Source organism: Echiichthys vipera, assembly GCF_963691815.1.
Source record: "Echiichthys vipera genome assembly, chromosome: 1".
In the NCBI taxonomy this organism is placed as follows: domain Eukaryota; kingdom Metazoa; phylum Chordata; class Actinopteri; order Perciformes; family Trachinidae; genus Echiichthys; species Echiichthys vipera.
This window is the reverse complement of record NC_139826.1, coordinates 13,108,036-13,135,191: the sequence shown is the minus strand read 5'-3', so window position 1 is coordinate 13,135,191 and position 27,156 is coordinate 13,108,036. Positions and strand designations below refer to the sequence as shown.

The window sequence follows — 27,156 nt, the reverse complement described above, 5'->3', positions numbered from 1 at the left end:
AAAAAAATACTTTTTGAATTCACAGAATCTTTCCAAGTATTAGACCTTCAACATGGCATTACTGAACGGAAGCGTTAGCGATCCTGGTATGGATAACATTAGGGATGCGCAATTGTGAAATTGTGAGCCAGAAACAATTTGGTCGCCAGACAATGCTGGTGATTATTTGGTTATTTAACCCGTTTGTTCCAGGAAAACAAAGACATCCGAAATATATGAAACTAAGTGTTTTAAAATTGAAAATTCAGCTCTTCATTACACTATCCTTGAGATCAAATGCAATCCTTCAAACATTTAATATAACCTTTAGTATGGAAAAATCAAAGGAAAGCCCTTGTAACGTAACTGAAAATATAAATAAAATAGTTACATGTACAATAGTCGGTTTTTAAGAAAGTGGGAAAACACTGATGTACAGCAACAAAACAAGTTATCATAAATGTATCTCTGACAGACGCTGCCATCCTCATGTCCCTCCGTGTCCATTCACAGTCGTCGTTGAGGCTGAGGTTTCATTGGCTGTAGACTAGAAACAGAAACAATAACAGAGTATAAGGACTGATCAACGAAACACTTCCATGTTTTCATTCCTGCAGTATTGACTCGTGAGTTGTATGGTTTGTCTTTACATTTGAGGGGGTGGGCATGATGTCTGGGCTGGCATCTGCTATGGTTGCCAAATAGACGATGTTGCGGTGCAGGATCTGTTGGTATCTGTTGGAAAAGAAACACGCTGCAGGACTGTGCTAACCACTTAGGTATTCATTAGGCATTGACAGCGAGCCGGGCTTATTTTGACCTACTGAACACACTCCACTGCTCGTCCTTTCTGCATGTATTCAGCGATGCACCGAATCAACTGGTCGTTTTCATCCAGTAACTGCGAGAGAAAACACAAGGACGAACCAACGTAACTAGATAACACACATTGGCGTGGCTAATATCTTGATTTTAGCAACAGTAAAACCAATGTGAGCGACACCCAACACGTTCACAAAGTAAGACACTAAATGAATGTTGCGGTAAGTCTAAGTGAGTGTGAACAAAGCGTGGATAAACAGATGAACTTAACAAGCTAGCGGCTAACTGCTACAGCTCGCACCAAAGGTTCAAGTACGGGGACATAAGCTAACAGTGAAATATCGTTCACTGGTGTCGTACCCTCTGTATTGTTTCTTGGTTAATTTTCGCCTTTCCTCGTAGTTTCTTTGGCACAAAGACAATCGACATGTTTGTGTAGTCGCTGTTGGTTTGCCACTTGTTTGTTTGTAACGAGCCGCTTCTTCTTCTTCTTCTTCTTCTGGTTTCCTCGTCGTCTTCTTCTTCGGCTGTATGGATCGGCGGCGGTGCCATCTTTGTTGTGCTGCCGCCATCTTCTGGAGAGCTTCAGTCTGCCAGCCCTGAACTAAATCATTAAAACTAAAATCACTCAATGTAGACAAATGTCCCCTGTGACTTTGTACGATTAGATATTATATAAGTATATTATATTTACTGGTGCATTCATGTTAAAGCAAGAGTTTACTGTTTTGGTGAATGTGGGGCTGCTTTTTAACTGCTCTATTGTATAAATATTTGCATTATGGATGAAGGGGTTGATTATTTTATCCATAACCGATCGCTTGTTGGGTTCGTAAAAATTCGGAAGTGACCTCTTCACAAAGCTCATTTTGTCCAGCCTATAGTCCACAATTCCAAATGATTAAAACTCAATTGAAATGATTAGAGCAATTAAAAAAAGAAAAGCAGCAAATCCCCACATGTATGAGGCTGACCCACTAAAGGTGCATGAAAAATGACTTATCAAATAGTTCCCAAATAATTAGTTTTGATCGATCAATTCAGCTGTACTTGGGTACTTCAATTTTTGACAAAATATCATACTATTGTATGTTTTGCATGCAAACATTTTTATTTTTAAAGTAAGTCTACCTCTGAAAGTAGGCTAAGTTACAATCCACCACTGGCCATGATTAATCCCATGTTAAAATGGTGAAATTTTGATTTGATGGAAGTTTTTCATAATGTGAATATTTTATTCAACCCACCCCAAAGTGACCCATCTTTACTCTGTTCATTGTCTGCAGATGTGGGCCAACATTGTACATATACTCTAGAAATACTTCAATTAAGCAGTACATCCTGTCCCAGGAGGATAACCTTTTGCATTCGACCACTCCCTGAACTGTCCTCTTGTGCCACCCTCAGGCCAAAAGATCCAAACAGACAAAGCTGTAACCCCTCATATGATCTGGGAAGAATTCACTCACAGAAACCGTTTTAGCCCGCAGTCCCAGTGAGTAAACAGTGATTGAATTACTGAGGTGTTTCTGCTAACACTTCAGTTCTGTTCTTCTCCCTTTATTTACAGAAATGTCATTTGATAAGAGTCCCTGTTATTGGGAAAAACAGCATGTGTAAATGCAGCCATGATAAGCTTTGTATAAAATGACAAAACACTTAGAATTTCCATATTATACATCGCAGATCACAGAGATAATGTCTTCAGTCTTCCATTTGTGGTCAATTACTTAAATAAATTGGATGCACTTTGAGGAGACAGTGGACAGATACTGTACTTCACCATCATCAAGTAGTACTAATAGTTATATATTTATAATTAAATATTTAAATATGTAATCAAATTGACTTGATTTAATCTATAATAGACATTTGACATGCCTCATACGATTAACAATGGCTCTGTTCTGTAGTGCAGCCCTTATTATTAATTCCATCTGTGGTTTTTCTCATGTTAAAATATGAATATATTAAAAATATTGTACGTTTCAAACGTTGATATATGATCTTACAGATTTGACTACATGAGCTGTAAGAAATCTCAAGAATAGGGCTGGTTGATATGGCGACATATAGAAATGTCTATCATGTATATTTTTCTGTCCCGTTTCTATGCCACTGTAATAAAACCAGCAGCCGGACTGTTACATCAATCTTTCTCATTTGGATGCTGCTTTACATTCTGATGCTTGCATGTCAAGTTCATTTTTGCACTTTGACATTTCATATCGATTATTTATTGAATTACCAGAAAACATGCTATATATTGTTTGTATTTCTCTAACATTAAATGGCTATTGAGTATGTAGTGAAGGTAAGAGTAATAAATACTGATAAAGACTAGGGGTTCCATCTGCAGCCACACAATCGTTTTTTCCTGATTTAGATTGCATGTAAAGATAAATAAATAGATTCAGTGCTTTTGTTTCTGTTCACTTGCAGTTTCTGCAAATATTGGATTTTAAATTGAAATATTTGACTCAGAATGATAATACTGAGGAATTATGTGGGTGAGTGTGCTTTGAGTAAAATTTACAATTGTCCAAATACAACCACTTTTCTAATAAACAAATACAAGTGTATTGTTTGAAGGGGAGACTTTGAGATGCACACTGCAGAAGTAGCGTAAGTGATACGGTTCACGAACAGGTGGATTGAAAATAAAACAGACATGGATATTGTACAACTCTTTATTTTACGTAAAAACTCAATTCTGCCGATATCTTCATGAAAACAATTCCTGGTTTACAATTCCAGTGATTGGAAGGAGTAACAAATATATGAAAACATGTCAGTTTCTAATAGTTAGGTAATACTTTTCGTCTCAAATTCAAACCTGCTGGTTATTGCGTAAGCCCATATGAAGCGATGGTTCCTACGGCTATCATGCAGTGATCGGCAACGTGTGCAATATCCAGTTAAAGAGCACATTTTCCACTGGGCTGCTTTGTTCTAAACAGCCACAGCTACTGAGGAGGAGCTTGTCTCACCTTGTAGTGCTATCAATACTTTTGTCAACCTTTAAGTTAAAGGGAGCGCTGTAGAAATCCACCACTCTGAAGGCACTCCCTAAAGTACTAACAAATCAGAGCCAAAGAGAAAAAATCCCTCCATCCTTCCCCCCGACAAACTGGCACCAAATCCAGGTCATGTCCCTTTGTTCACAAGTCAGTAAAAAAAATATAAAGTCACTCCAGGCAACAATCCCGCTGACGACAAAGAGGAGATACGAACAAACCAGATGCCTGATATCAGAAAGTTTGAATGTACGTTTTGAGCTATGGGTTGAGACATAATTTGATCATTGACAAGATTTCTCATTTTTTCAGCTAACAATCCTTACAACACTGCTCAAATCGTTTTGAGGCGGAACCAGCTGACTGAAGAAAACCAATGCAGATGATATAATGTAAGACAATTCAAAGGATGTTGATAAAAAGGAAACATGCGTTAACGGGTGGCTCAGTATGTTTTGGACGTGGAGCGGTACATCTGACAAGTACTTAAATTAAAAAACATGCACTTAGTCTAGTAGACAAATACTTTATCTCGACCAAATGCTTCTTTTTGGCAAAAACAGCGGATAATTTTTTTTAAACTCAAAATCGAACTTGTTCAAAGTCATTCTGACTGCAGATTTTTTTATTTTCAAAGGCATTAATAGTAATGGATGTTCCTCTTTCGCAGACACAAATCATGGGAATGCTCTTTGTTTAGTCAACTATATTCTAAAACAGACCCGGTCAAAACAAATCTACACTCAACAAATGCTTCTAAAGCTAATGCTGTAAACCTCACATCTCCCATTGATTGCCTGCATTAGGCTGCCACCATTAACAGCAATACAGTGCCAACCACATACATAGCAGAAAAATAATTCATTCGGAGGGGTCAAAGTAATTCTACATACCGAATGCACATTTCTAAAACTACAAGTTAGTCGGTCCGGCGGGCCACAATTTTCTGGGGGGGGGGGGGGGGGGGGCACCAAGAAGAGGATGGGCTAGATAACATTCATTTACTACAATATTCACTTTTTCAGATTCCGTTTCTTTCAGCTGGCTTTGATCTCACTACTTCATTGGAAATGATTGGATGCCCAAACCCCCCCAAAAAAACAACATTTCCTGCAAACTGGGTATACTGAACACATGGCAACCAAACTAGGTAAGTCTGAGCAGAGGAAAATACAGTGCAACAGGCAATGCAGTGAGTTTTGGTGCCAACACACATCATAAGATCAAAAACTGAAAGAAAATAAAGCTATTGATCACATGAACTGTGATCTGCTCACAGTATCACTGGGCTTTCCTGCATACGGCTTTCAATATCAAAGACAACGTCAGTAAGAAATGAACTTGGTTGATGCAAAAATACAGACTTACTCCAAAGCAACATATTTACACATGTTCTCATCCATCGGGTGACTGCTCAACAAACAAAATGTCTGGGCCAAAAAAACAACAACAACAAAAAGCCTAATTCTCAAAGTGGAGAAAAGGGAGCTGCACTCTCACCCCCTGATGTAAAGCAGTCAAACCCGGTGCTGGTGACTCAGAGGATGTCTTCATTCTTTCTGTCAAATGTTGAGACCAAAGAATTTCTTCAAGTGGAATAATTTCATGATGAGGGAGCTACAATTCTTTGAGGATATATCGCTGCAGTACTATGCAGCCACCTTGTTGTCCTTCTGGAAAAACAAACAAAAAAGCAACAAGAAAGTTTAGAAGGGTCCAAAATGGTTGTCATTTTCTACATACTTTTTAAAAATATTATATCTGAGCTTAAAAAGCAGCTGATTTACCCTGTAGTCAAAATCAGAGAAATCCCGGCCTCCTCTGCCACCTCTGAATCCACCTCTGAACCCAGGCGGAGGACCACGGGGCGGCCCGAAGGAACCTCTGCTCAGTGGTCTCCCTCGGCCTCCGCGGGGACCCATGAAGCCTCTGCCACGAAAACCTCCTCTTCCTCGGTTGTGCCTCAGAGGGATGCCAAATGTCTCAGCGTTCATTCGCCTCTCTTCTGCCCAGGTTGTCCTTCGCTCCCTGACACACAAAGACCCATCAGGATCCATCTCTCTTTCTTTGTTTCTTTCTTTTTTATTTTCCTTATTTAGCTCAGTTCAAGTGTAGAAACCATCATGTAGTGTACTTTTAATTAAATACACATCAGGTCCAGTAATTTGACATCATCGCTCAGAAGTACAGAACAGCCACAGACTTACAATCTTACGTACACACTCCATAAATAACACACTAAGTAGAAGCTTCTCTAGTATAATCAAAGCGTGAGGCAGATTTCGCCCAGGCGCGCAGATTTGGTTTCCATCTTTTTAGGTAACAAACATACTCAACTAAATCCCCAAAAAGTGTCTGCTTTAGTAGTAGTAGTGTGCATTTTTAAGATGAATCGAATATTTTTATCCCACGGTGCCTCCAAAGAAATCACTAGACTTACCTTGAAAATCCTCTTTCACCTCCTCTACTGAAAGAGATAAAAACAAAAGTATTTCAGTGGATTAATGGAGTAAAATTTCCAGGTTTAAATAAATGCATTAAGGCTTATGTTTACAATATAAAGAGATATAGTTAGTTTAAAGAGTATTTCACACAGACACTAGACAGACCGACAATAACAATGTTAGCCAGAGCCCCCTGATTTGTTCCAATTAAGCCCTCACAGTAACAGGTTAGAGTGTCAAAAAGTTGATCCCGAATAAACTGTGGTTGCTGCGCAGTCCTATGTGATCTGGCAAAACACTGTTGCCCAATCACTCATGCCCAGTTAGAATAATATCCAGTGGCAAAGGTGTAATTCCATAGTTCAACTTGCAGGCGCTGAGGCAGAAAAGCAAACAACTAATGATGACTTTCCAGAGTCATAAAATCAAACCTCAAGTCTGATGAGCCTTCAAACTGGACTACCTGTTTTGTATTTATTATTTTTTACAGGCAACTGCCCTAACACAGCTCCTTGCATTTTGTAAGCAGTGCAGCTACATTGTGAACATAGTGTTGAGCACTAACAATTGGCATTAGAAGTCCTATCAGAATCGGTTTGGGTTCATTTAAAACGACAATGAATTTTGCCCCAGAGTCCTGTGTGGGAGGTACCTTAAATCATCAGCGGACAGGTTATCAAAGAAGGACTTGGACTTGTCGTAGTAGGTGTTTATCACAGCCTCCTCCTCCTCGTTGGTGGTCCCCTCAGTGGCTGGATGTTCTGACTCGACAGCTTCTTCTCCATTCAGACTCTTTTCAGGCTTGTCATCTGTGGTTACATTGGAAGACATTTTGTAAAACAAAAATCCCCTTAAAGACAAAGTAACCTAACAAGAATATGACCACCCGGGCTGGGAAAAGACATACAGATGATGCCCAGACCTGCATTGCAGTCTTGCTATAGGCATTAACATCAAAGATGCCAAAACTTCTACTCAGGGCATTAACACAAACGTTTCACTGCTCCCATAGATTTGCTTGTGGATGCAAAACTGGATTTCACTGGCTGGTTTCAATAGTGATGGGTAAACAAAATTCTATTCATTAAATATTTGCGCCTGTTGTATTGGGCTTTTTGGAACATGATTCACTCCCATAGTTTGGATGATACACACTGACTCAATCAATGCATACATGTTCGGAGGAAATGTCAATCTGAGCCAATTTAAAAAGCTGACGTTTTTCCTCTTAACTTTGCGTTTCTTGTCACTGCCCCACAGGACTGTGTGTTGAAGCTTTACCTTTCAGTTTGAGCTTGTTCTGCAGCTCTTTGTCAATCTCATCTTTGTTGAACTGGGCGTTGGCAGTCTCAAAGTCAAAGTCTTCTTCAAATTTCATGGCACCATCCCTACGTACGTTTACTTTGCCTCTGCTGCGGTTTCCTCTTCCACGGCCACGGCGGGTGGACTGAACACCAGCTGAGGAACAACAGGAGAAAAATCCAGCAACACTTCAACATCTAGGCCCACTGTGCAGTCAAAAAATCAGGACATTGTTACATAGCTTTATACTACACAACAATGACTCTAAAATGAAACCGGGCCTTTGAGATTTAAGTGCTTTCATTGGAGGATGTTAATACCCACCTCAAATGAACGGTGCATATACCACCCCCTGATAGGTGCCAATTTAAATGTATTAAAGCTGACTGTCAGGACTTGAAGCTCAGTTCTTCATCAAACTCAATCAAGTGAGTTAGACCGCAGAAACAACATCCACGACTATGATGACTAATGACTGTTTTGCTAAACCTACAGGACACTTAATTCTTGCAATTCTGGGGAAAATGGACTGCGATGTTTACTGATGCGTTGCTGTTTGAACTGGCACGTATATCTTTTTTTTATGTGAACGGTAACCAACAATCAGACACCTTCTTAGAGGAAAACAAAAGACTTAATCAAACTAAAACCTTTTAAATACGAGTTAAACTGACAACTACTTATTAGGGTTGGGTACCAAAACACGTTCCTTAACAAACGGTATCTACTGGACCTAATGAGAATGCAGATTTCCGTCACCAGGCCAGACTCCGGCCCCAAAAGTGTCTGTGTTCAGCTCTCAGGACTTTTGTATAATAATCGGAAGAAGAAACTAACACCATTATATAGATTTATCAATTTCAACTTTAATTTCAAAATTTGCCACAATAAAAAAAAAAAAGCTGTTCTTTAATGTCGCCAACCGTCGTTTTTATTTAATTTTAAAAGTATCGAAATCTGCTCAGAAATATGCTTTAAAAGCATAGTTTAAGCACAGATATTAAAAAAAGTCCCAAACGATACCCAACCCCACTACTAATACAAGGAATGAACCAATGAAAACAAATATTTTAGTGCATGTAATTTAATGTGTTAATGGATATTATCAAGTAAAAGTGCAAAACTACTTACCAGCTTGACGCTTGTTGGGATCTCGGTTTTCAAGAGCACCATGTTCATGATCTGGCTGTGACACCTTTTGAACCTCAGGAGCTGAACGGCAAAAAGACCATTGTTTACCATCAAATTACCTTGAACTTAAGTGATAAGGCTCCAGGAAAGCATTACATGCATGGGCACTCAATGGCAACTTATAAAATATACTTTTACACTTTAGACATTGCACAGATACAGCACACTTTTATCTTTGTGGCAATTAACCATGTATCCTTACCATTTCTCTGCTCCAACAGGTCTGGAGGCTTCTGGCTGCCAGCGGTGGTGATAGTGGGCCTGGGAGCGGATGCTGTTGCTGCTGCTGCCACCGCCGCCACCTTACTCCTCTGCCCAACAGGTGCAGGTGGTGCTGTGGCAGCAGATTGTGGGGCCTTCACTGCCAGCTCAAGGTTGGGAGGTTTTGTTAAAGAGTCCTGTGGCATACTGGTGTGCCCTGCAGAAAACAGCAGAGTGAGATCCATACTATAGGATTTTCTTAAAAGCAGGGGTGATGAGTAATAGAACATGACATTCATTATAGTGTGACTATGGAAAAATACCTGGAAATAATGAATGCAACGCTAACCAGGAAAGTTCCTCCATTATATTAGCGATAGAAAACACTGACATCTTATACTTAATAATGCCAATGTTAGCTCAATGTATTTGCAATCAAATACGTTAACAAAGACAGAAATGCAATCCATGTATTTACTAAGAAAACCCTGCAACAAATGTATCCCTTTTAAAATGTCCCCGACTCAGCAGGACATGTTGTATAATCGTCGCCACTAATCCCAGTTCATTTCATTCAGGTATACAGCAAGAAACTGTGAGGAAGACATGTAGCTGTGCCCTGTTCAAATCAGCAGGAATCAGGTGTTTGTGAAACATTTTTGAAAATCATTCATGGATGAGTGGCCATTAGAAGGGCTTTCAACAAATCATGACAGTAATCTTTCCATTAATTCACTATGGTCAGTGGCTCCCAAAGTGCTTTGAACAGAGTTAGAGCTAGGCAACATTGACATCACAATATTTTAAAGATGATATTTGTGTGCCAATTGATGCATACAAGCATTTACAATTTGATTAGACTTCCCTGGAACAGGAACCATTTTTATGACTCTCTTTTGGGGTGCACCCTGTGAAACAATACAAACAGTGAATAGACACTTATTTTTAACTACTCCTTACCTCCTGCTCCAGCAGATCCAAACTGATGAGCTGCAAGAGGTGTAACACCGAACTGGCTGTATGGAGGAACAGGGGCCTTGCTGAGTGGCGCATAGGCCGACTGGAATGATGATCCTGCTGCAGCATTGCCTGATCCAAGTGACGACTAGAAAAACGAATACACAGTTGATTGAAAAAACACCGACTGTGAACAGCACCATGTTCCAAATTCACATGGGGTACACGTGAGATGAACAAACCTTTATTTTAAACCCATTCATTTCATACCACTGACAGGAATAAAATCATCATCTACAAGACATGAATGTGCAACTGTAGTTCTGAAACATAACCGCTAAAAAAAAAACCATTGTGACTGTCACAGTTACCAGTGTTGTGCAAGTCGACCATACAACATTTTCACTTGTATTCACCAATTTTATGGAAAAAAAAAGTCTAGTTTATTCTTTGTTTCATTGACATGCAAGATGGTTTGATAACAGAGCAGAAATGATGGACAATAGTATCAGCTTCAAATGGAAGTTATTTAATCCGACACATTTTAGAGTTTAGTACACCAGTACTAGTACAGGGGTGGTCAATTCAAAGTCTAAGTGGTCCAGTTACTAAGATTTCCTCCCAGGAAAGATCAAAACTTCATAATGTCTAAACTGCACACTATAGTAGTCAGCAACATTAATCATGATTGCTGATTTGATTTAGGTTTTGTGGTGTCAAAGCCCTGGCACGCTGATTTACTGGGAGATATTAGTGAGTTAGAGCCGTTTTTAAATTAAAAAGTATTAGATGCACCTGTGCCTTTCAAACAAAACAAATACAATTAAAAATGTCTTGAGTCTGAGGATGTGATGATTTGATTTCATAACAAATTCCATAACAGTAGTGTTCTGACAAAAGCCTCAAATTGAACTAGTGTGTTTACATTTAAACAGAAGCAAAAATGGTCCTTCTCCAGCTAAGGGAATAATGGGATTGTTGATGTCCGCCCCTTAAAAATGAGTGGGGTTGAATGGGAAAATGACAAGAGTAACTTGTCCTCCAGTGAAGTAGGTGGCGCGCAGCAAACATACAACTAGTCGAAATGTGGCTTTTTCTTCCGGTTCACCCGTGTCAAAATCACAACAACTTGGAAAGCAGGGAGAAAATGGCCGACTTTTGGATAGAACTAAGACAAAAATGGAAAATGGAATTTTAAAACTACATCTAAACGCACCGATTCTGGTTCTCAATACACAAGAAAACCAATCTAAAAAAAACAAAATCGGTCTATGGCAATCTTTCTAATTATGTAAAAAATAAATAAATGAATAAATCACACTATACTAGCTGCAGTAGTAGGTTTGTGTGTTGCCCATCTGTATGTATTAGCATTGGCTTTTAGAAGTTGGATAAATAACTGAACGTATTTCAGAGGCTTCGAGAACTAGCCAAACTGAAAGAGTACACCCTTTTCACAGCAGTCATTTTTGAGTTGTTATTGTACATAAAGCACAGGTGTTGCTAATAACAGTAAATGATGACTCTTGCACCCAAGTGTCCAAGTAAGCCAATATGCACAACTTATGAACTCCAAAGAAGTCACCTTAAAGCTTTCCCATGTCCAGAACAGGTGACAAACTGCCATTTTATAGCACAAGAATGCATACAAACCAACATACTTGAACTATAGCAGGGTCCTGAGGCAGGGAACTAGTGACTTTGGGTGGCTCACAAACTGTAAGGTCCTTTATGTCACTTCCTCTGAAGATGATGTACTCAAACACTTCCTCCCGAGGTGGAACTGGCCTGTCAGTGGGCCTGTCTTCAGTGCCGAAAGACCGAACTGTGGGGAAAATTCACAGGATAATTCACATGACTGTACATTATCATTATTGTTAATGAAGCTTAGCATATTACATGCTTCCTGTTTATATCCTTACACAGGGCAATACATTTAAGAGTGATTCTGTGTACCTTTTAATACTATGAATAGTGATTCATCTACGAAAATGTTGAGTTTAGCAAAAAAAAAATTATATATAAATGAGCCTGAGGTAACGTTAGCCTAAAAGGTGAATTTTCCTGTCAAGACATCACGTTCAAAGTGACTTTTAAGAATCAATTATTTCTACTAAGACTGTCAAGTGGCCTAATGTGTCGGCGTGTTGCTGTTAAGCTATATGCTTCAGGTTATAACGTAATATATTGATTAGAGATAAGATAATCCTGTATTAGCTCTGCCGTGGGGAAAACAGTGTTACAACAGCAAACGAGGATAAGGCACCAATAAGCAGCAAAAAACAAAACTACTTTACGGTTGAATAGATTTAAAAAAGGTAAAGTGAGAGTAAGTTACAAAAGTGAGAAATAAAGTTATTATCGGAGTTCAGAATAAAGACCTAAAAATAGCCTGCGATTAACACTTGGATATGAGCTGTTTGATGGTAACATGATGTACTTTCTAGTACACTGTATGCCACTTTTAAGGCCACACATTTAACGTTAGACACAAACACAAGGTAAACAAAGGACGCGCAGGTTTAACTGCAGCACCGCTGGGCTGTTCACGTTAGTGGGCTACAAAGCGAGCTAACATAGCTAACTGCGCTAACAGCAATTGCCGTCTTGAATCGTTTTAACACTTATATAATTTAAGGTACAACACTTTTAAGCACTTTAACCCAACTCGTGGTGACTTATCTTACCTTTAGCGAGAGCTACAGTCGAGTTTTCAGTGTCAATGGTGTACAAGATTCCTTCATATCGGATCTCGGCCTTGGAGATGAGGCTGATTTTGCTGCCGATATACGGCGTCCCTCCTCCGCTCATGATGGTTCTCCGGTTTTAACTACGCACTTATTTCCACGGAAGCGTTTTCTGTCGAGCGAGAGGTCGGGTGTGTTGCTTGCAGACCTGTAGTTTTAAGACTACATTACATGGAATGGAAAGTTACAGCGTGAATAAGCCTCGCGGGTCTGAGCACTGACTTTACCACGACATGGCCGTTTACGTTTCCCTTCGCTCGCCGCTAAGTATGCTGGGAGAAAAGGCTGGGCCTCATTACTCTCACGTCACCTCCTTTTACATCTAAATGCTGCCCTTTCTCATGATGCAACGACGGATTTTTTTTTAACAAAACAATAGCGAATTCAGTAATGTCAAGACGTCACACGCATTTTTGTTTATTTTTATGTTTTCCATCGAGCGTAGAAAATAAATAGGACGCTTAATAGAGGTTTGAGATGGAGCCATTCTATCATATCGCGATATTACACAGGGCGGCCGCTCTCTCCGCCCTGCCCCCACACTTCCAGTTAATACATTTTTAAATGTATACAATTTATTATTTCATATATACAAAACCTATTAGATTACTTAGGTACTTCAGGTTTACCCCTTAGTTTAGCAGACCCCATATGTTTTTGTTTTTGTTATTCTTCATCCCATTTTTACTGTCGTTGTACATTTATGTTATTTTTGTTTCAAAATTTCGATTTACATTTTTTGCATCGTGTAAAACTCTGGAACATGTAAGACAAGTAATGTTTGTATTGGATCTTTTTAATTAAAAAAAATAAAAATGTATATCTACCACAGCATTTGTTTATGATAAAACTGCACGATTTTCATGATAAACCCTGACATTTGGATGGCTATAAAGTAGGCTATGTCACGGATGCAACATATCATAATTTGGGGTTGTTATGTAACACTGTTATAACAGCTCTTCAATACACTTTAAAAATTAGACTCGAAGAAAATCATGAAAAAATACAACTAAGGTGCCCCCCTCCTCTAATGACGTCAGCTTCATTCCCACAATGCCCAGCAACACGCATGCGCACTGGAAAAAAGGAAAAAAAAAAACACACAAGACAGCTATCTGTGATCAGAGATGGCGGGCGCCTCCGACCCCCTGGAAGATATGCTCTTTTCCGAGGTGGATGAAAAAGCTGTGAGCGACCTGGTGGGCTCATTGGAGTCACAGCTTGCTGGCCAAAGCAACCTGGCGGGTAAAGCAGACGAAAACGGAGGCGCTGGCTCAGTGGCCCCCGCTAACCATCACTTGGGAAAAACGCTATCAGCTCCAGTGGGCACCACAACACAAGAACAACAACAACAAGGACGGCGTTATAAACCTGAGATGCGCCAGGAGATCAACTCTAAAGACGTGAGCCTGGATAAAACTGTCACATCCCCCCCTTCTTCTTTTGGCGAGCCCTCCGCCACTTCGGCTGCCTGTGTGAACGCCACCAGCAGCGGCTCGGAATCACATGGAGCATCCATCACAACACTGACTGCATCTGGTGCTGTGTCAACTTTGGTATCTACGCCAGCCGTCATCAGCACCGCATCCAGCCGGGGGTCTAAGGTTAGCCCGGGCTCAGGTGAGGTGTCGACAGAAGCTAACCCACCGAGAAAACGCATAACCACACCGAGGAGGAGCGCTTCGGCTCGGATAAAGAGTTTGAACGGCGCTGCTGTAACGACGAGGAGGAACAGCAACACAGCGGTGGCTGAACACGTTAGCGCCGTGGACACCAACGCAACTACACCAAACTCTACCCGACCGGTGACATCCTCTATTAACACTTCCACTTTCACTCTATCAAACGCTAACCTCCCTGTGGGTCAGTCGGCTATTGCTCTCGACCGGGGGACTCCTACCATTGCTTTGCACAGACTCCCTAGTCATATTGTAGCGAGCATAGCCCAGAACGGCAACGGGACCAGTGCCTCGGCCCTGGTCCAGCAGGGCGCTCGCGTAGGACCTGTCACCTCTCCAGCGTCACAGGGGGACCACAGCAAAACAGTCACAGACACTGGTGCTTCCAAAACAGACGACTGTCTGTCCAAAATTGTAATGTCAAGCCAGTCTGGTAGTGTCAACTCTGTCATAAACACTGTTTCATCCGTTGCCACGCCAACAACAACTACAGCAGCAGCAGCAGCAGCTACGACAACCACAACTGTAACCCAGCCTATGAGCTCTGCTACAGCTGCTGCTTGTGTTACAGCAAGCTCTGCATGTGGAGCTGGTCAAACTACATCAGTGACTACTACCACTATAAGCATGGTCAGGCCCACAGCCCCCTCCCCAACACCTGCTGTGGCTACCTCTGCACAGTCTCAACCCCGTCCTGGACTTACAGCACCTCAAAGGATTGTAACCCCCCAGTTGATTGTCAGGCCACCTCAGCAGCAGACGACCATTCAGCTGCCCCCTGGGTTTACCATTCCACCGGGTAAGGTTTGCAGGAGAGGGAGGAGAGCAACAAGAAGGGGCTGTTGTTTGCACCTGTTAAATCTTACCCCAGACGTGTAACCTTAGAGGGTCGGGTTGTCAGTGTTTGTTTGACTGTCTTCAGTATTAAGAGGGTGTGTGTGTGTGTGTGTGTGTGTGTGTGTGTGTGTGTGTGTGTGTGTGTGTGTGTGTGTGTGTGTGTGTGTGTGTGTGTGTGTGTGTGTGTGTGTGTGTGTGTGTGTGTGTGTGTGTGTGTGTGTGTGTGTGTGTGTGTGTGTGTGTGTGTGTGTGTGTGTGTGTGTGTGTGTGTGTGTGTGTGTGTGTGTGTGTGTGTGTGTGTGTGTGTGTGTGTGTGTGTGTGTGTGTGTGTGTGTGTGTGTGTGCGCATTTCACCCAGCCAGTGACAACTGACCCATGCAAAGTATTACATTTACACCAAGTGTTCTTAACGGCACCATAACACAACATTAGTATCACAATTATGAAATTAACAATAAGAAATAAGACCAATCTGTGTCCAATGAAATGTATCTATACATTTTTGTAATTTAGCTGAAGTCTTTATCAAGTCTCCATAAAATATGTCAAATTCACAGTAAAAACTATAATGCGATCATGCTGTCACACCTATAGGCAAATCATTTTATGAGTTAACTGTCAGGAGATGACAAGACTCTTTCTAATGAATTCGTGTACAAATGTGATCACAAATGTATGCACGAACCATAAACTGTTAACAAAATGTCACATCCATCGTCAGACATTTGAAGTGTTTCCTTCTGCGCTATAGATGGGTGAATGGCAGCTACTCTGGTGGTATCACTGTTTCAGACATTTCTGTTATTCCCAATAGGATTTTGAATAATAATAATTCAAAGGATCTGCTTTGCTAGGTAAAAATGTAGAGGGACATATCTCAAAGTTAGGGCAAACTCATCAAAAACTTTAAATGTTAGCCAATAAAGACTGTCAAACATACAGCAGGGCTATACAGTCCTAGCATCAAGTCTCCTTCAAAGAATCCTTTTAGATGATTCAAGATAACAGTACGTTGGGATTACTATCTGAAAAGTGGCCCATGCTACATACAATGGCCCTTACTTTTCAGTGGGTGTTACTTTATGAATAATATTACTCCTGCCCAAGAAAATGCGGTTTAATAAGTGGAGACCCATTGCCCTCACTTTCTGTGTTCTTCTGTAACCGTAAGTAAAGTTGGAGATGCACTGGGCACTGTTTTGGGCCACTCAGATGAGCAAGCGGTGCTCACTGTTTTTTTAATCACTTTGGAGTGTTTTGTTAGGAGACATTGTGGATATAATGTTTGTGAGTGTAAATCACTTTATTCATTAAAACTGGGAGAATTGGAGATCTTCATTCTTCCAAGATAATAAAGTGTATCAGAGGTCTTATGTAATCATCAACTTACCATTCATTGTAAAGATTTATGGTTGTCCAAATAAAGTAGCAGAAGACATTTTCCAGGTAGCCAACCTGTATGAACCTCCTGTTCTGTCATTAAGTAATAATATTACTGCAGACTGTGGTCAGGAGGGGTTTGTATGCCCCACAGATGTTTTTGTCTTGAATGATGCTGAGTCATCTCACCTCCGGAACCATGGCTCTGTTAGATATCTAAGAGAATTATCATAATATGCAATTAACCTTTCTATTAACCTAATTTCTTTAAACAAATGTGTAATAGAACATTTTATGTTGACCTGCAAGGGACGCTTTACAAGTGTAGCATTATACTACTATTCATTTGTGCACTAGGCTGATATCTTGGAATGATAATTTGAGGCACGTTGTAAGCAGTGAATACATAGATGGACTGTCCTGAGTTATGTAAATTACAGATGTCGTTTTCTACAATAGACTACCCCACATTTAGACCATAGTCACTTACAACAGACAGAAGCTCATCATTTTGCTTGTAAGTAGTTTAACCCATGGTTAGCTCTGTTTTAACCTTGTTAAGGTTCACTTTTTGCAGGTAGTCTAGCACAAAACAAAGTGCTGTTGCTATGGATAACTGCTGGTTAATATTTGTAATGCACTGATTTAGTAGCCTAACATCACCTGACTAATTGTGTATTAGTCATGGCCCTCTCAGTTCATCCTCAGTTTCTGTGCAAAATGCCTCACAGCACAATTTGATAGACCTACAACCAATCAGAACAACAAAACAGTGCTGCCTGGTCAGTGGAAAACATTGGCGGTCGGGTCACAAACTCTGTCAAATAACAGGTAAACAGTACACTAAAATATGTTTCTGAAAACATTTATGTGAGATGTAGGCAATACAGTTACAGAATATCAAGTCATATTTGATTGGCGGTGTCTAGTTTCTCAGTTTGATTAGAGGTTTTTGAGCCTGGGAAACTGCGCTAAACATAGACTGCAGACTGGCCAGTGACATCTTAAACCCAACCCACATGAGATAAACAGTTGTGATTGGTCCATATAATCTCATACTGGTGGAAATCTGTGTTATTGGGAAAGGGGCCAGACATATCTGCCAGAACAACACCTTTGGGACTCTGAGACCTGTGGGACCACCGGCAAACCCCGCTGACATTACTTCCTTTAAGAGGCTGTAGAGGACTCCTATCTAGACGACCTTATGCATCCATTGGAATCAACCAACCATGTCATGCTAGTGTGTTGGGAAGGAGACTAAATAACGCTTCAAAGTCAGGCTCAATTGTGGTGAGGGAAAAACGTTCAAGGCCATGTTCAAAGTTGTCCCTTGACCTCTGAACTCAAAATATCTGAGAGAAAATGGGTTTCTCGTGCAGTACAAATGTGTTATTTTTGCCTTGTCTTGAATTACATAAATTGGTTCTGACCGGAAAGCTGAGACTCTTGTTTTATTCAATGAGCCCAACTGTATTCATGTGTTGATATAAGTCCCCATAGTATCCATTTCACTGTAGTGAGAGCATTTTTTAAAAACTTGACTTTTGACTTTACTTGACTGTATAAAATGAGCTGTTGTGATCTCTAGGACAATCACAGCCTCGTGAAACTTTACAACTACAAACTACAGAATGTGGGCGTTAAGGCGATGTATGGCTTTCCTAGGTATATTGGGAATAATGGGATTTCTGAACAGTTTCCAGAACAGAAGCGCTCGCTATCCAAATGCCTCAAAATGGAGTCTAGTACAGTCAGAAAAAAGACATTAAGATGTTAAAGTTGTGTTGAAGCGGTTTTGCCAGTCAGTCCACTCTGCTATGGATTTCCCATTTTGTATTGAGATCCATCTACATCCCATAAAACATTAAAAATATTTTTTTTACACACTATATATATTTGCATTTAGCTAGGTAGGTATAGTAAATACCATTCAGGACTGTTATGGTATAGTGTTTCTTAATGTTCCCTGTCATTCTCCAGGGATGGTGTTGGTACGCACAGAGTTGGGCCAGCTAGTGATGGTCCCTCAGCAGGCTTTGGCTCAAGCTCAAGCTCAGGCCCAGAACAACATCTCTCCACGACCTGCAACCCCCACAACAGGAGCACCCTTCAGAGTCACAACTCCTCAGGTGAGACTGCAGAACCCAAATGGTATCTGGCCACCTATAGACTTGGTTAGTATGACCACAGCATGATATTGTTTAAGAGCAAGAAAAGGAGAGGTGAGGCAGGTTTAAGAACTGTGCTCTTAAATACACATCATGTGGTTTTGACATTTATCAGGAAACATGGCATAACGGGTTAGGTTCCAATCACAGAACAGATAATGTATCATCTGATTTGTCTGTCCAAGTGCACGTCACTTTGGGCTTTGCTCATGAAACATCCTATGCAGAAATTTAATCTTTAAGTAATGGAATGTAGGGTTATCAAATTTTCCTGTTACTTTTTTTTTTTTTTTAACAAATAAGACAAACAAATATTTAGAAAATCAGAGACAAATATTGACAGAAACAACAGAGTAAGTAGTACTAGAAGAGAAGGGCTGCCATCTGGATCAACTGTCATTCCTTTGTTGTCTGTTGGTTGAGCTGTTGCAACACTGCAACATTTGTGAATGAGGCTTGTGTCACTAATTGGCCTCAGGGGAACACCAAAAATGTGCATTATTTTAACAGTTCAAATCGGTATATTAGAACATGTACTTGTCCATCACTGTTAAAACAAAAAATTACTATAACAATTTTGTGCTATCTTTACTCGTATAAACACACCACGGGCACGATTTGATATTAATTACACATCAACGCTACATAACTCAAGCACATCTGGCAAAAATAGACATGCAAAGACTGGTGTGAGTAAACAGAACAAACAGGATCATAAATGGATCATGATAAATCAACAAAACACTTGTGTCAGCTCAGATTCTGTTTGATTTGAGCCTGTGATGCATACAGTATGTCAACTTTCCTTGTTTAGCCAATAGAAAACCCTGAAGTATTTTCCTTTAAGAGGAATATTCTAGAATCTTAGTATCCCTATTCTCCAGCGAATGCTTTGCTCCTAGGCACCACAGAGGCTAGCACTTTCTAGTGACAGTTAAGTCCCAGACGCACCAAACCGACATGTCACCTGTGTCTTAGCCAGAAAGGTGCAATTGAAAACACACACACACACACACACACACACACACACACACACACACACACACACACACACACACACACACACACACACACACACACACACACACACACACACACACACACACACACACACACACACACACACACACACACACACACACACCTTCTTAATACTGAAGACAGTTAAACAAACACTGACAACCCGACCCTCTAAGGTTACGTCTGGGGTAAGATTTAGCCACTAGGGTTACAAGTACAGCCAACTAGCCTGAGGTTCCCAGCATGCGCAAGAGGAAATAACCCTCCATACCAGCAGGCGGCAGTAGTCTGTATTTGCCATTCAAAAAGGGAAACCGAAAGGCAGACTGAGTGGCAAAAACAAGCACTTTGGACATATAGTCGGTGCACAGGTGTCCCATTCCATTACATTGTAACCCTTATCACGGTGGCCGACTCCCGCTCTCTCGCTCAATACTGGACGCATTTCAAACAAAGTTGTTGCCTTGTACATAGAAATACATGGGGAAATAGGGTCAAGGCTGAAAAATCTGAAATTCCTCTTTAAGGACTGGTTAGTTCGGGTCAAGGGTTTTCAGTGGACATCTGTGTATCAGCAGCATAACAGCAAAAAATTGACTTAATGCTGCTAAATAATGTGGCCTCTGGGGAACATAATGTCGCTTCCTATGAAATCCATGTGTCCTCAAATGTCATGATTTAGATTGTTTCAGATAAATCGAAGCAGTAAATGTTTCTTTATTGGCTGTGGATATGATCATATTTATATCCTTTATCTCTAGAGATGTACTGAGCAGAACATTTTATAAACATGGTTTTCACTGGACATGGTGACAATCTATGGAATGGGCTGAAAACTGGTTCTTGTGGGACACCATAGTTTTGAAAATGAGTTATCATCTGGTTATCATCCGAGAAAGGTTTGATCAAACAGATACTGTTCGACTGTGGATAGTTTCTGGTGCTGAAATATGGTCTCAAAAACACACACATGACAAATGACAAAGACGACTGAGAAACAAGAATTTAAAGACAATCATATGATGCTACGTAATTTCATGTGAAATTCTAGACATAGTTTTGACACTAGTTCCTGGTTCTTTTCATTTTTATTTCACACAATGCAAAGGGCACCAACCTCAGCCTTCCTTGTATGAGAGCAACCATGACTGAAAGTGTGACATTGTACAGTCTTTGGAGCGCCGCAGATTTTCTGTCAGTGTTAACGCCACAACTGGTGACCTTTGTCAAAATGAATTTGACAGATTAGATTGGAGAAACTTTGATCTAATTATGTTCAGCTGATATTGGGTGGGCAGCACCTCATTAAGTGAACAGCTGAGCTCTACCCCCTAATTGGGATGTGATTAATATGTTTAACAGCGTAACTATAATGAATGAATATCCTTGATTATTTTACGTATAGATTAAGATGAGATTAATAGGTGAATTAATGTCTCAAGGCTCCTTAATGACTCCATGGGGTCCTCTCATCAAAATTGAACGAGCCGATGAATCATTAATTGGAATTTGCTTATTATCACCTGTGGATACATCATTCATGTAGAAACCTGAGCTTGTGCTGCTGGGTCCACACCTCTGGAACTTAATTGGCTTTAATAATGAGATTACCGGATAGTTTGTCTCTCACAACTTCTCCGTAAATCCAGTGAATCTGTGTGAACAGCTGAAATGGCACAATTAATACTGTACTGTGTCGTCTGATTAGACTGTCTTAACCAACTTGTCTTTCTTATTTACACTGATATATCAGCGGGGTTGAGTTGTCCACATTGGCATGTTATAGAAGGCATACGGTTTTAGAACATGAACAAAAATGAATACTAAAAAAGATTTTCTCTGACTAAAAAATAAGGATACACTGATCCAACTTTTGAAATCCTAATACCAAACCGTTAGTGATACCAATACCTAGGCTTTGGGTAGTGGCCGATACCGAGTACTGATTAGATACTAGTGCTTTCCTAACTTTGTTAAACAAAATGTAACAAATTCATACATGGATATGAATATAATGAATTCTTATGTATAGTTAAATTAATTCTAGAAATAATAATAATCATATTGCTGGTATTGGTACCAATGCATCGCTAATTAAAGATTTATTTAGTTATGATACATTTGATTGATTCCCTTTAAATATATTGCATTGTGTTACACTAAACCGTGTTTGCTATATTGCAAATTGGGATTCAGCATTATTGATCAGTTCACCACATTAGGACAGTTTGAGATAATGTCAGGCTGTGACAAATGATTATATCATTATCAATTAATCTACTCATTATGTTCTTGGTACATTGATCAATATTTGGTCTACAAAATGTCAGAGAAAGACAATGCATTGTAGTTTTCTAAAGCCCAATTACTGAGTTCATGTAGATTTTTGGTTCACTATCACAAAAGATGAAGGAATAAAAATATATAGTTAAAAACACCCAAGGTCTAAAAATTCATGAAAGGTCGTGGCAGACAACCACAACAATGACTTTCTCTGGGTTTGACCATGACATAATGTAAGTACACAACTCAACAAATATATTACACCGGTCTAGTCATTTTTAGACATTTTAATGTGGAGATGTTACATATAATACCTTTAATTCAATTGATCATTGGTTATAACCATCTGGTCAGATTATGGGCAGTAATATGACAGGGAGAAGCCTGTTTTTTCATTTCAAAGCTAAGTGCTACATTTTATCTCCAAATTTAAGGACTAATTTCTTACAGCACATCCTTGTGGCCTTGCAAGCATGCAGTAAAGAGGCCCTCTAAAGATTTTTGGCACCTGTTCATCGTATCAACTGCGAGGACAAAAGACTGACACTAGAGGTCAGCATTTCATTGTTTTAATCAGTTCAGCTAGACATTCCTCTTTGTTTCTACTTCTACTTTTGAATTTAGCTCCTCTAACATTTTGTTTTCAGGGTTACAGTAAGACGTGTTCATCCTATTTTATACTGCTATTATGAGTGTTATAAACAGTATCTCTTAATAAGAAATAAAGAATGAAACAAAGAATAAAATAACGTAGCATTAGTAGTATCAGATCAGACAATAAATGTCCCGGAAATAGAGCCAAGAGTAGAAACACATTCATAATATTTAACAGTGTGTCCTGGTAGTTTTATGTTCTCAGACAGTATTGCTACACTACAGACTGAGCTGTCAGTGGCCATGTTACACCTAAGTTTACCTATCAATGTAAAAGTCCCCCCTGATACTTTTCGTAGTCTAAAGAACTTAATACTGGTACATCTTATGAAAATGTTGACCAAAATCAATCTAATACAGCCCATAGTCACTCCACAAAAGCCCGCTGGCTTCAGTCACACAACAACAGCCCCTTCCCATCCCTGTACTCATACCTGGATCCACCCTGATATGAACCCCTCACAAAAGACAGTCGCAGATTGTCATCACCTCTCAAAGTCACACTGATGACAAATTAGGGGGCTGCGGCGTTGCCGTCTCGACAGGAAAAGCAGAAGCAGGGAAATGAAAGGGAATGGTGTTTATTCCCAGAGCTCAACCCCTCTGTCGGCCTGTCACTCTTCCCTCGACCCTGAGGGGAGAAACGGAAGGCATCCTGAGCTTCCTTCCTTCCATACCTGTTAAATCATTCATCATCCAACTGCCTGATTATTTTAAAAAGCTAACAAGGCTTTGGTTCTTGAGTGTGTTTGTGTGTGTCTGTCTGCGTGTGCGAGAGGGAGAGAGAGTGAGCAAGAGAGAGGCATAGCTAGCGGTGGGATGCACCCCGTGGCTCTTACCACCCCCACCGTCACCCCCGTCCCCTCTCCTCTCATCCCTTATGTACCCACTTCCCCCAGCTCCTCAGTACAACATTCTTTCTGGATCCTACAAAACTTTTAGTGGAGGGGAAACTCCCTCCTCCTCCTCTTTCTCATCCTACTTCTTCTCCTCTACGCTCTGCTACTGCCTCTTTGCCTCTCTCCCTCTGTCCTTGGCACCGTTGGGTGTCTGTTCGTGTGTTTTCATTTGTGTGCAAGACAAGTGCAGTTTATCGTGCCTGTGTGCACGTGTGCGCGTGTGTGTGCGCGTGTGCGTGTGTGTGTAAATGACTTGGCCTGCCTGTGAATGGAAGGCTGTGTGCCAGAGGTCGGGGCAGAGGCCCTCTTGGGCTGTCTTGGCCCATAGACAGAATAGCAGCCAGAAAGTGTGTACGAGTGTGTGTGTGTGTTTGTCTCTACGTGTGTGTGTGTGAGTGTGTGTGTGTGTGTGTGTGTGTGTGTGTGTGTGTGTGTGTGTGTGTGTGTGTGTGTGTGTGTGTGTGTGTGTGTGTGTGTGTGTGTGTGTGTGTGTGTGTGTGTGTGTGTGTGTGTGTGTGTGTGTGTGTGAGTGTGAGTGTGAGTGTGTGTGTGTGTGTGTGCTCTCATTTGCTCTCGTGTCTTTTACATGCTAATAAACAAACCTGAGTTATGTCAAATGTCAGCATCTACCCACATTTAAAATGAAAATAAAAATACAATTAGTCTTTTTTGTTTTCAAACCCTTGTTTGTATTGTTAGTTTTTGCACAGTCCTACAGTATTTCCATACTACACTGTGCTCTGACCTTATTCCACACATTTGGAACCTACTTTAAATACATATCTCATGATTGAGTATATTGTTCCAATGGGAAATGCAAGTATCTATGTTCTATGATTGTTTTATTTTAATCTTTCGACCTAAGAATGCACATTTTGTTACTGAGGTTGAAAGAGATAGCTGACAGTGTAAGATATCACACCTAGAATCAACACTCGACATCTTGCTTTTTTGTATCACGAATTAACGATTAAATGAAAAACAAAAACCCAAGAAATATTTGACCAACCAATTCTCCAAATGACTTTTGGGCTCTACGACTGACGGCTGCAATTTTAATACAGTTCAAACAGTATGGATGTAAATATTCTCAAACAACACTTTACTGTATATGTAGAGCAATAAAAGCCTAACCCTTGTGTATATGTTCTGCATGACCTGTTTTACTGAATGAAAAGTTTTATATCTCTGCCATATGTCTTATGTGAGGTGTGCAACTGTTGATGAAGCAGTCATCAGAACAGACCTAAAATTCACTAGTTCACTAGTAGGAGCAGCATGAGCAGTGCAAGTGAAAGATGAGTGAGGATTCAATATTTTTGAGTTTCAACACCTGGTGAACTTATTTTACATTGAAGTGTGCCATACACTTGTGAGAAGCATTTTAAGATTACAAAAGAAAAGTGTAAAAATGCCAGAAAAGGTAAGAATTGCTTTAAGATACATGGGCTGTTGTAAACTCAAAGGGACTGATTCAGTCTCTTTCGCTAGCTTTAGAAGATAAGTGATATTACTTCAAAACAATATTTGTAATACACCTTTAGCTTGCATCTTATATTATGTGTTTAGGCCTAGAGTGGTAAGGTAAAGTGCATAGAGGTAATGTTCTGTACAGTAAGAAAGTTGTTAAAGTCTGTTCAGTATGTAAAAGTAAGCTCAGTGTCAGCATGTCAAAGCACTATATTGGTAACTGCTTTAAAAAATGTAACTGTTTATGTTTACAAGAATAGTATATAACAATGACACCTGGTAGAGATGTATATTAACCGCGTGTTTACAAACCTCAGATAATAAACTATGTTGCTGTTTAGTAAGTAACATAGAAACAGAAACATTACAGTTATGAGAGTTCCTAAAACAATTATATTTATTTAGTGTTATCACAAAAACCCACTTGCTTTTCTAAGTGTATCTACAAGGATCAGCAATATTGAGATGCAGCATGTATCTCGGCAAATTATTTGAAAACAATTCACATTAGTGATCGACCGTTATAGGTTTTTCAGTGACAGGAGCCGGTGCTGATATATAGAGAGCAGGGTGGCCATTGGCCGATATATAATACCAATATAAGTGTACCGTAGAAATTGCATTTTTAAGTTTTCATTATTAATTTGGTGGCCACTAGTACAGGAGACTCCTGGATAAAACATCACTGGAGCGTAACAGTATTGCAGTGGTGATTTGGCTGATTGATATACAGTAAATGCAATAATGCAAATTTGTAGGTCAGTATATAAGTATCATTTTTAATAAGGGAATTTCTCATTTTATCATGACCATACTTCCCTCCGCTTTAACATCTAAGTCAGGCGTCTCTTCCTAGACAGTATCATGAATAGATAGATAGTCATATTTCTACGTGGAATTGGATCTTTGTAGGTAGCAGCTTATGCAAATGTCTTTAATAGTTGCATTAGCCATGCCAATTCATATGGTTTCTTCAGGGTTCATTAAAACAAATTCCAGTTAGAGAAGCTAATACCTCGCTGGACAAATAATTATGTGTTCAGAGGAAAACCAGCCTCCACAAACTAATCATCTCATGTCTGTATTTCATGGTGAAAGTGTGTAAATGCTGAGGCCTTAAATAAGTTGAATCCAGGCAATGAAATTAAGACATTTGTCATTATCACCTACAGTTATCATGAATTCATTGCCAAACACTTCAGGATTCAGTGAACAATTCCATCAGCTAATATTAGAGAATATGAATAAAATCCTGCTTATATGCTAAATTAGGCTAAAACTATGCTTTAAAAATTATACTGCAATGCAACCAGGACAACTTTTTTATCCACTGGCCAAATGGCTAGTGAATGTTCAGATTTTACCAGTCACTCAATAGATTACCATTGGGGTTTTTTTTGACTGCTGAGTGAAGCAAATCTACCAGCCGCTTGCATATTTTACCAGACTTTGGCTAGTAGATGCTGCTTATTTTGTACCCTGAATGCAAGTAAGAAGCGGTCTTTTGTTTACACAGCAAGTCAGACATCTACTGCTGTTTCCAAACCAAGTTACTCATAGACTTTAAAGGTAAAAAATGAGAATTTCATTCATCTTCAACCGCTTATCCCAGGGTTGGGGGAGCCAATCCCAGCTGACATCGGGCGTGAGGCGGGGTACACTCTGGACAGGACGCCAGTCTATTGCAGGGCACATAGAGACACACAACCATTCACTCCTACGGGCAATTTTAGAATCATCAATCAACACGTGAATGTTTTTGGAGGTAACCGGAGTACCCAGAGAAAACCCACGCAGACACGGGGAGAACATGCAAACTCCACACAGAAGGGCCCCAGCTGGGATGCAAACCTGGAACCTTCTTGCTGTGAGGCGACAGTGCTCTCCACTACACCACCGTGTAGCTGATATCTTTCTTAATTATTAAGCAGGTCGATGTGCTACATAAATACTGTGAAAGTATCAAAACGCTTAATCCACAAGCATGTTAACTTGCTCTAGTAGAAAAAAAAATTAAAGTATAAAAAATTAGCATAATATGTGACCTTTAACCTGCTGGTCAGATTGTGCTACAAGTCAAATCATTTACATGGACTTTCA

General features: G+C 40.0%; 3 protein-coding genes across 3 annotated transcripts in view; 1 reads left to right on the top strand and 2 right to left on the bottom strand.

Moving 5' to 3' along the window:
- Positions 1-51: 51 nt before the first annotated feature.
- Positions 52-1,295, bottom strand: ss18l2 (ss18, like 2). Its single transcript, XM_083917339.1, has 4 exons — positions 1,162-1,295; positions 804-880; positions 630-714; positions 52-526 (listed from the first exon to the last, which is right to left on the bottom strand). The coding sequence occupies exons 1-4, from the start codon at positions 1,228-1,230 to the stop codon at positions 467-469; spliced, it is 291 nt and encodes a 96-aa protein (XP_083773465.1). The 5' UTR covers positions 1,231-1,295; the 3' UTR covers positions 52-466.
- A 2,192-nt stretch (positions 1,296-3,487) lies between these two features.
- lsm14ab (LSM14A mRNA processing body assembly factor b) lies at positions 3,488-12,906 on the bottom strand. Its single transcript, XM_083918449.1, has 10 exons — positions 12,601-12,906; positions 11,575-11,738; positions 9,917-10,061; positions 8,958-9,173; positions 8,696-8,776; positions 7,544-7,720; positions 6,915-7,071; positions 6,259-6,285; positions 5,606-5,846; positions 3,488-5,491 (listed from the first exon to the last, which is right to left on the bottom strand). Exons 1-10 carry the CDS (start codon positions 12,722-12,724, stop codon positions 5,468-5,470), a joined length of 1,356 nt encoding a protein of 451 aa, XP_083774575.1. The 5' UTR covers positions 12,725-12,906; the 3' UTR covers positions 3,488-5,467.
- An 884-nt stretch (positions 12,907-13,790) lies between these two features.
- The window catches only part of LOC310950836 (transcription initiation factor TFIID subunit 4), a gene marked incomplete at its 5' end in the record, with an annotated part of 88,643 nt that continues 75,277 nt past the window's right edge, over positions 13,791-27,156 (top strand). Inside the window, 2 exons of the mRNA XM_083918842.1 lie at positions 13,791-15,141; positions 18,543-18,691. Of these exons, the coding sequence (XP_083774968.1) occupies positions 13,791-15,141; positions 18,543-18,691 (1,500 nt within the window). The remainder of the gene's footprint in view (positions 15,142-18,542; positions 18,692-27,156) is intronic.

Coding starts and splice junctions, on each gene's coding strand:
- ss18l2 (XM_083917339.1), bottom strand. CDS start 1,230: ATGTCGATTGTCTTTGTGCCAAAGAAACTACGAGGAAAGGCGAAAATT. Junction 881..1,161: donor ACCAAGAAACAATACAGAGG/GTACGACACCAG, acceptor TTTCTCTCGCAG/TTACTGGATGAAAACGACCA. Junction 527..629: donor TCATGCCCACCCCCTCAAAT/GTAAAGACAAAC, acceptor TTCTGTTTCTAG/TCTACAGCCAATGAAACCTC.
- lsm14ab (XM_083918449.1), bottom strand. CDS start 12,724: ATGAGCGGAGGAGGGACGCCGTATATCGGCAGCAAAATCAGCCTCATC. Junction 8,777..8,957: donor CCTGTTGGAGCAGAGAAATG/GTAAGGATACAT, acceptor TTTGCCGTTCAG/CTCCTGAGGTTCAAAAGGTG. Junction 7,072..7,543: donor GAACAAGCTCAAACTGAAAG/GTAAAGCTTCAA, acceptor ATGTAACCACAG/ATGACAAGCCTGAAAAGAGT.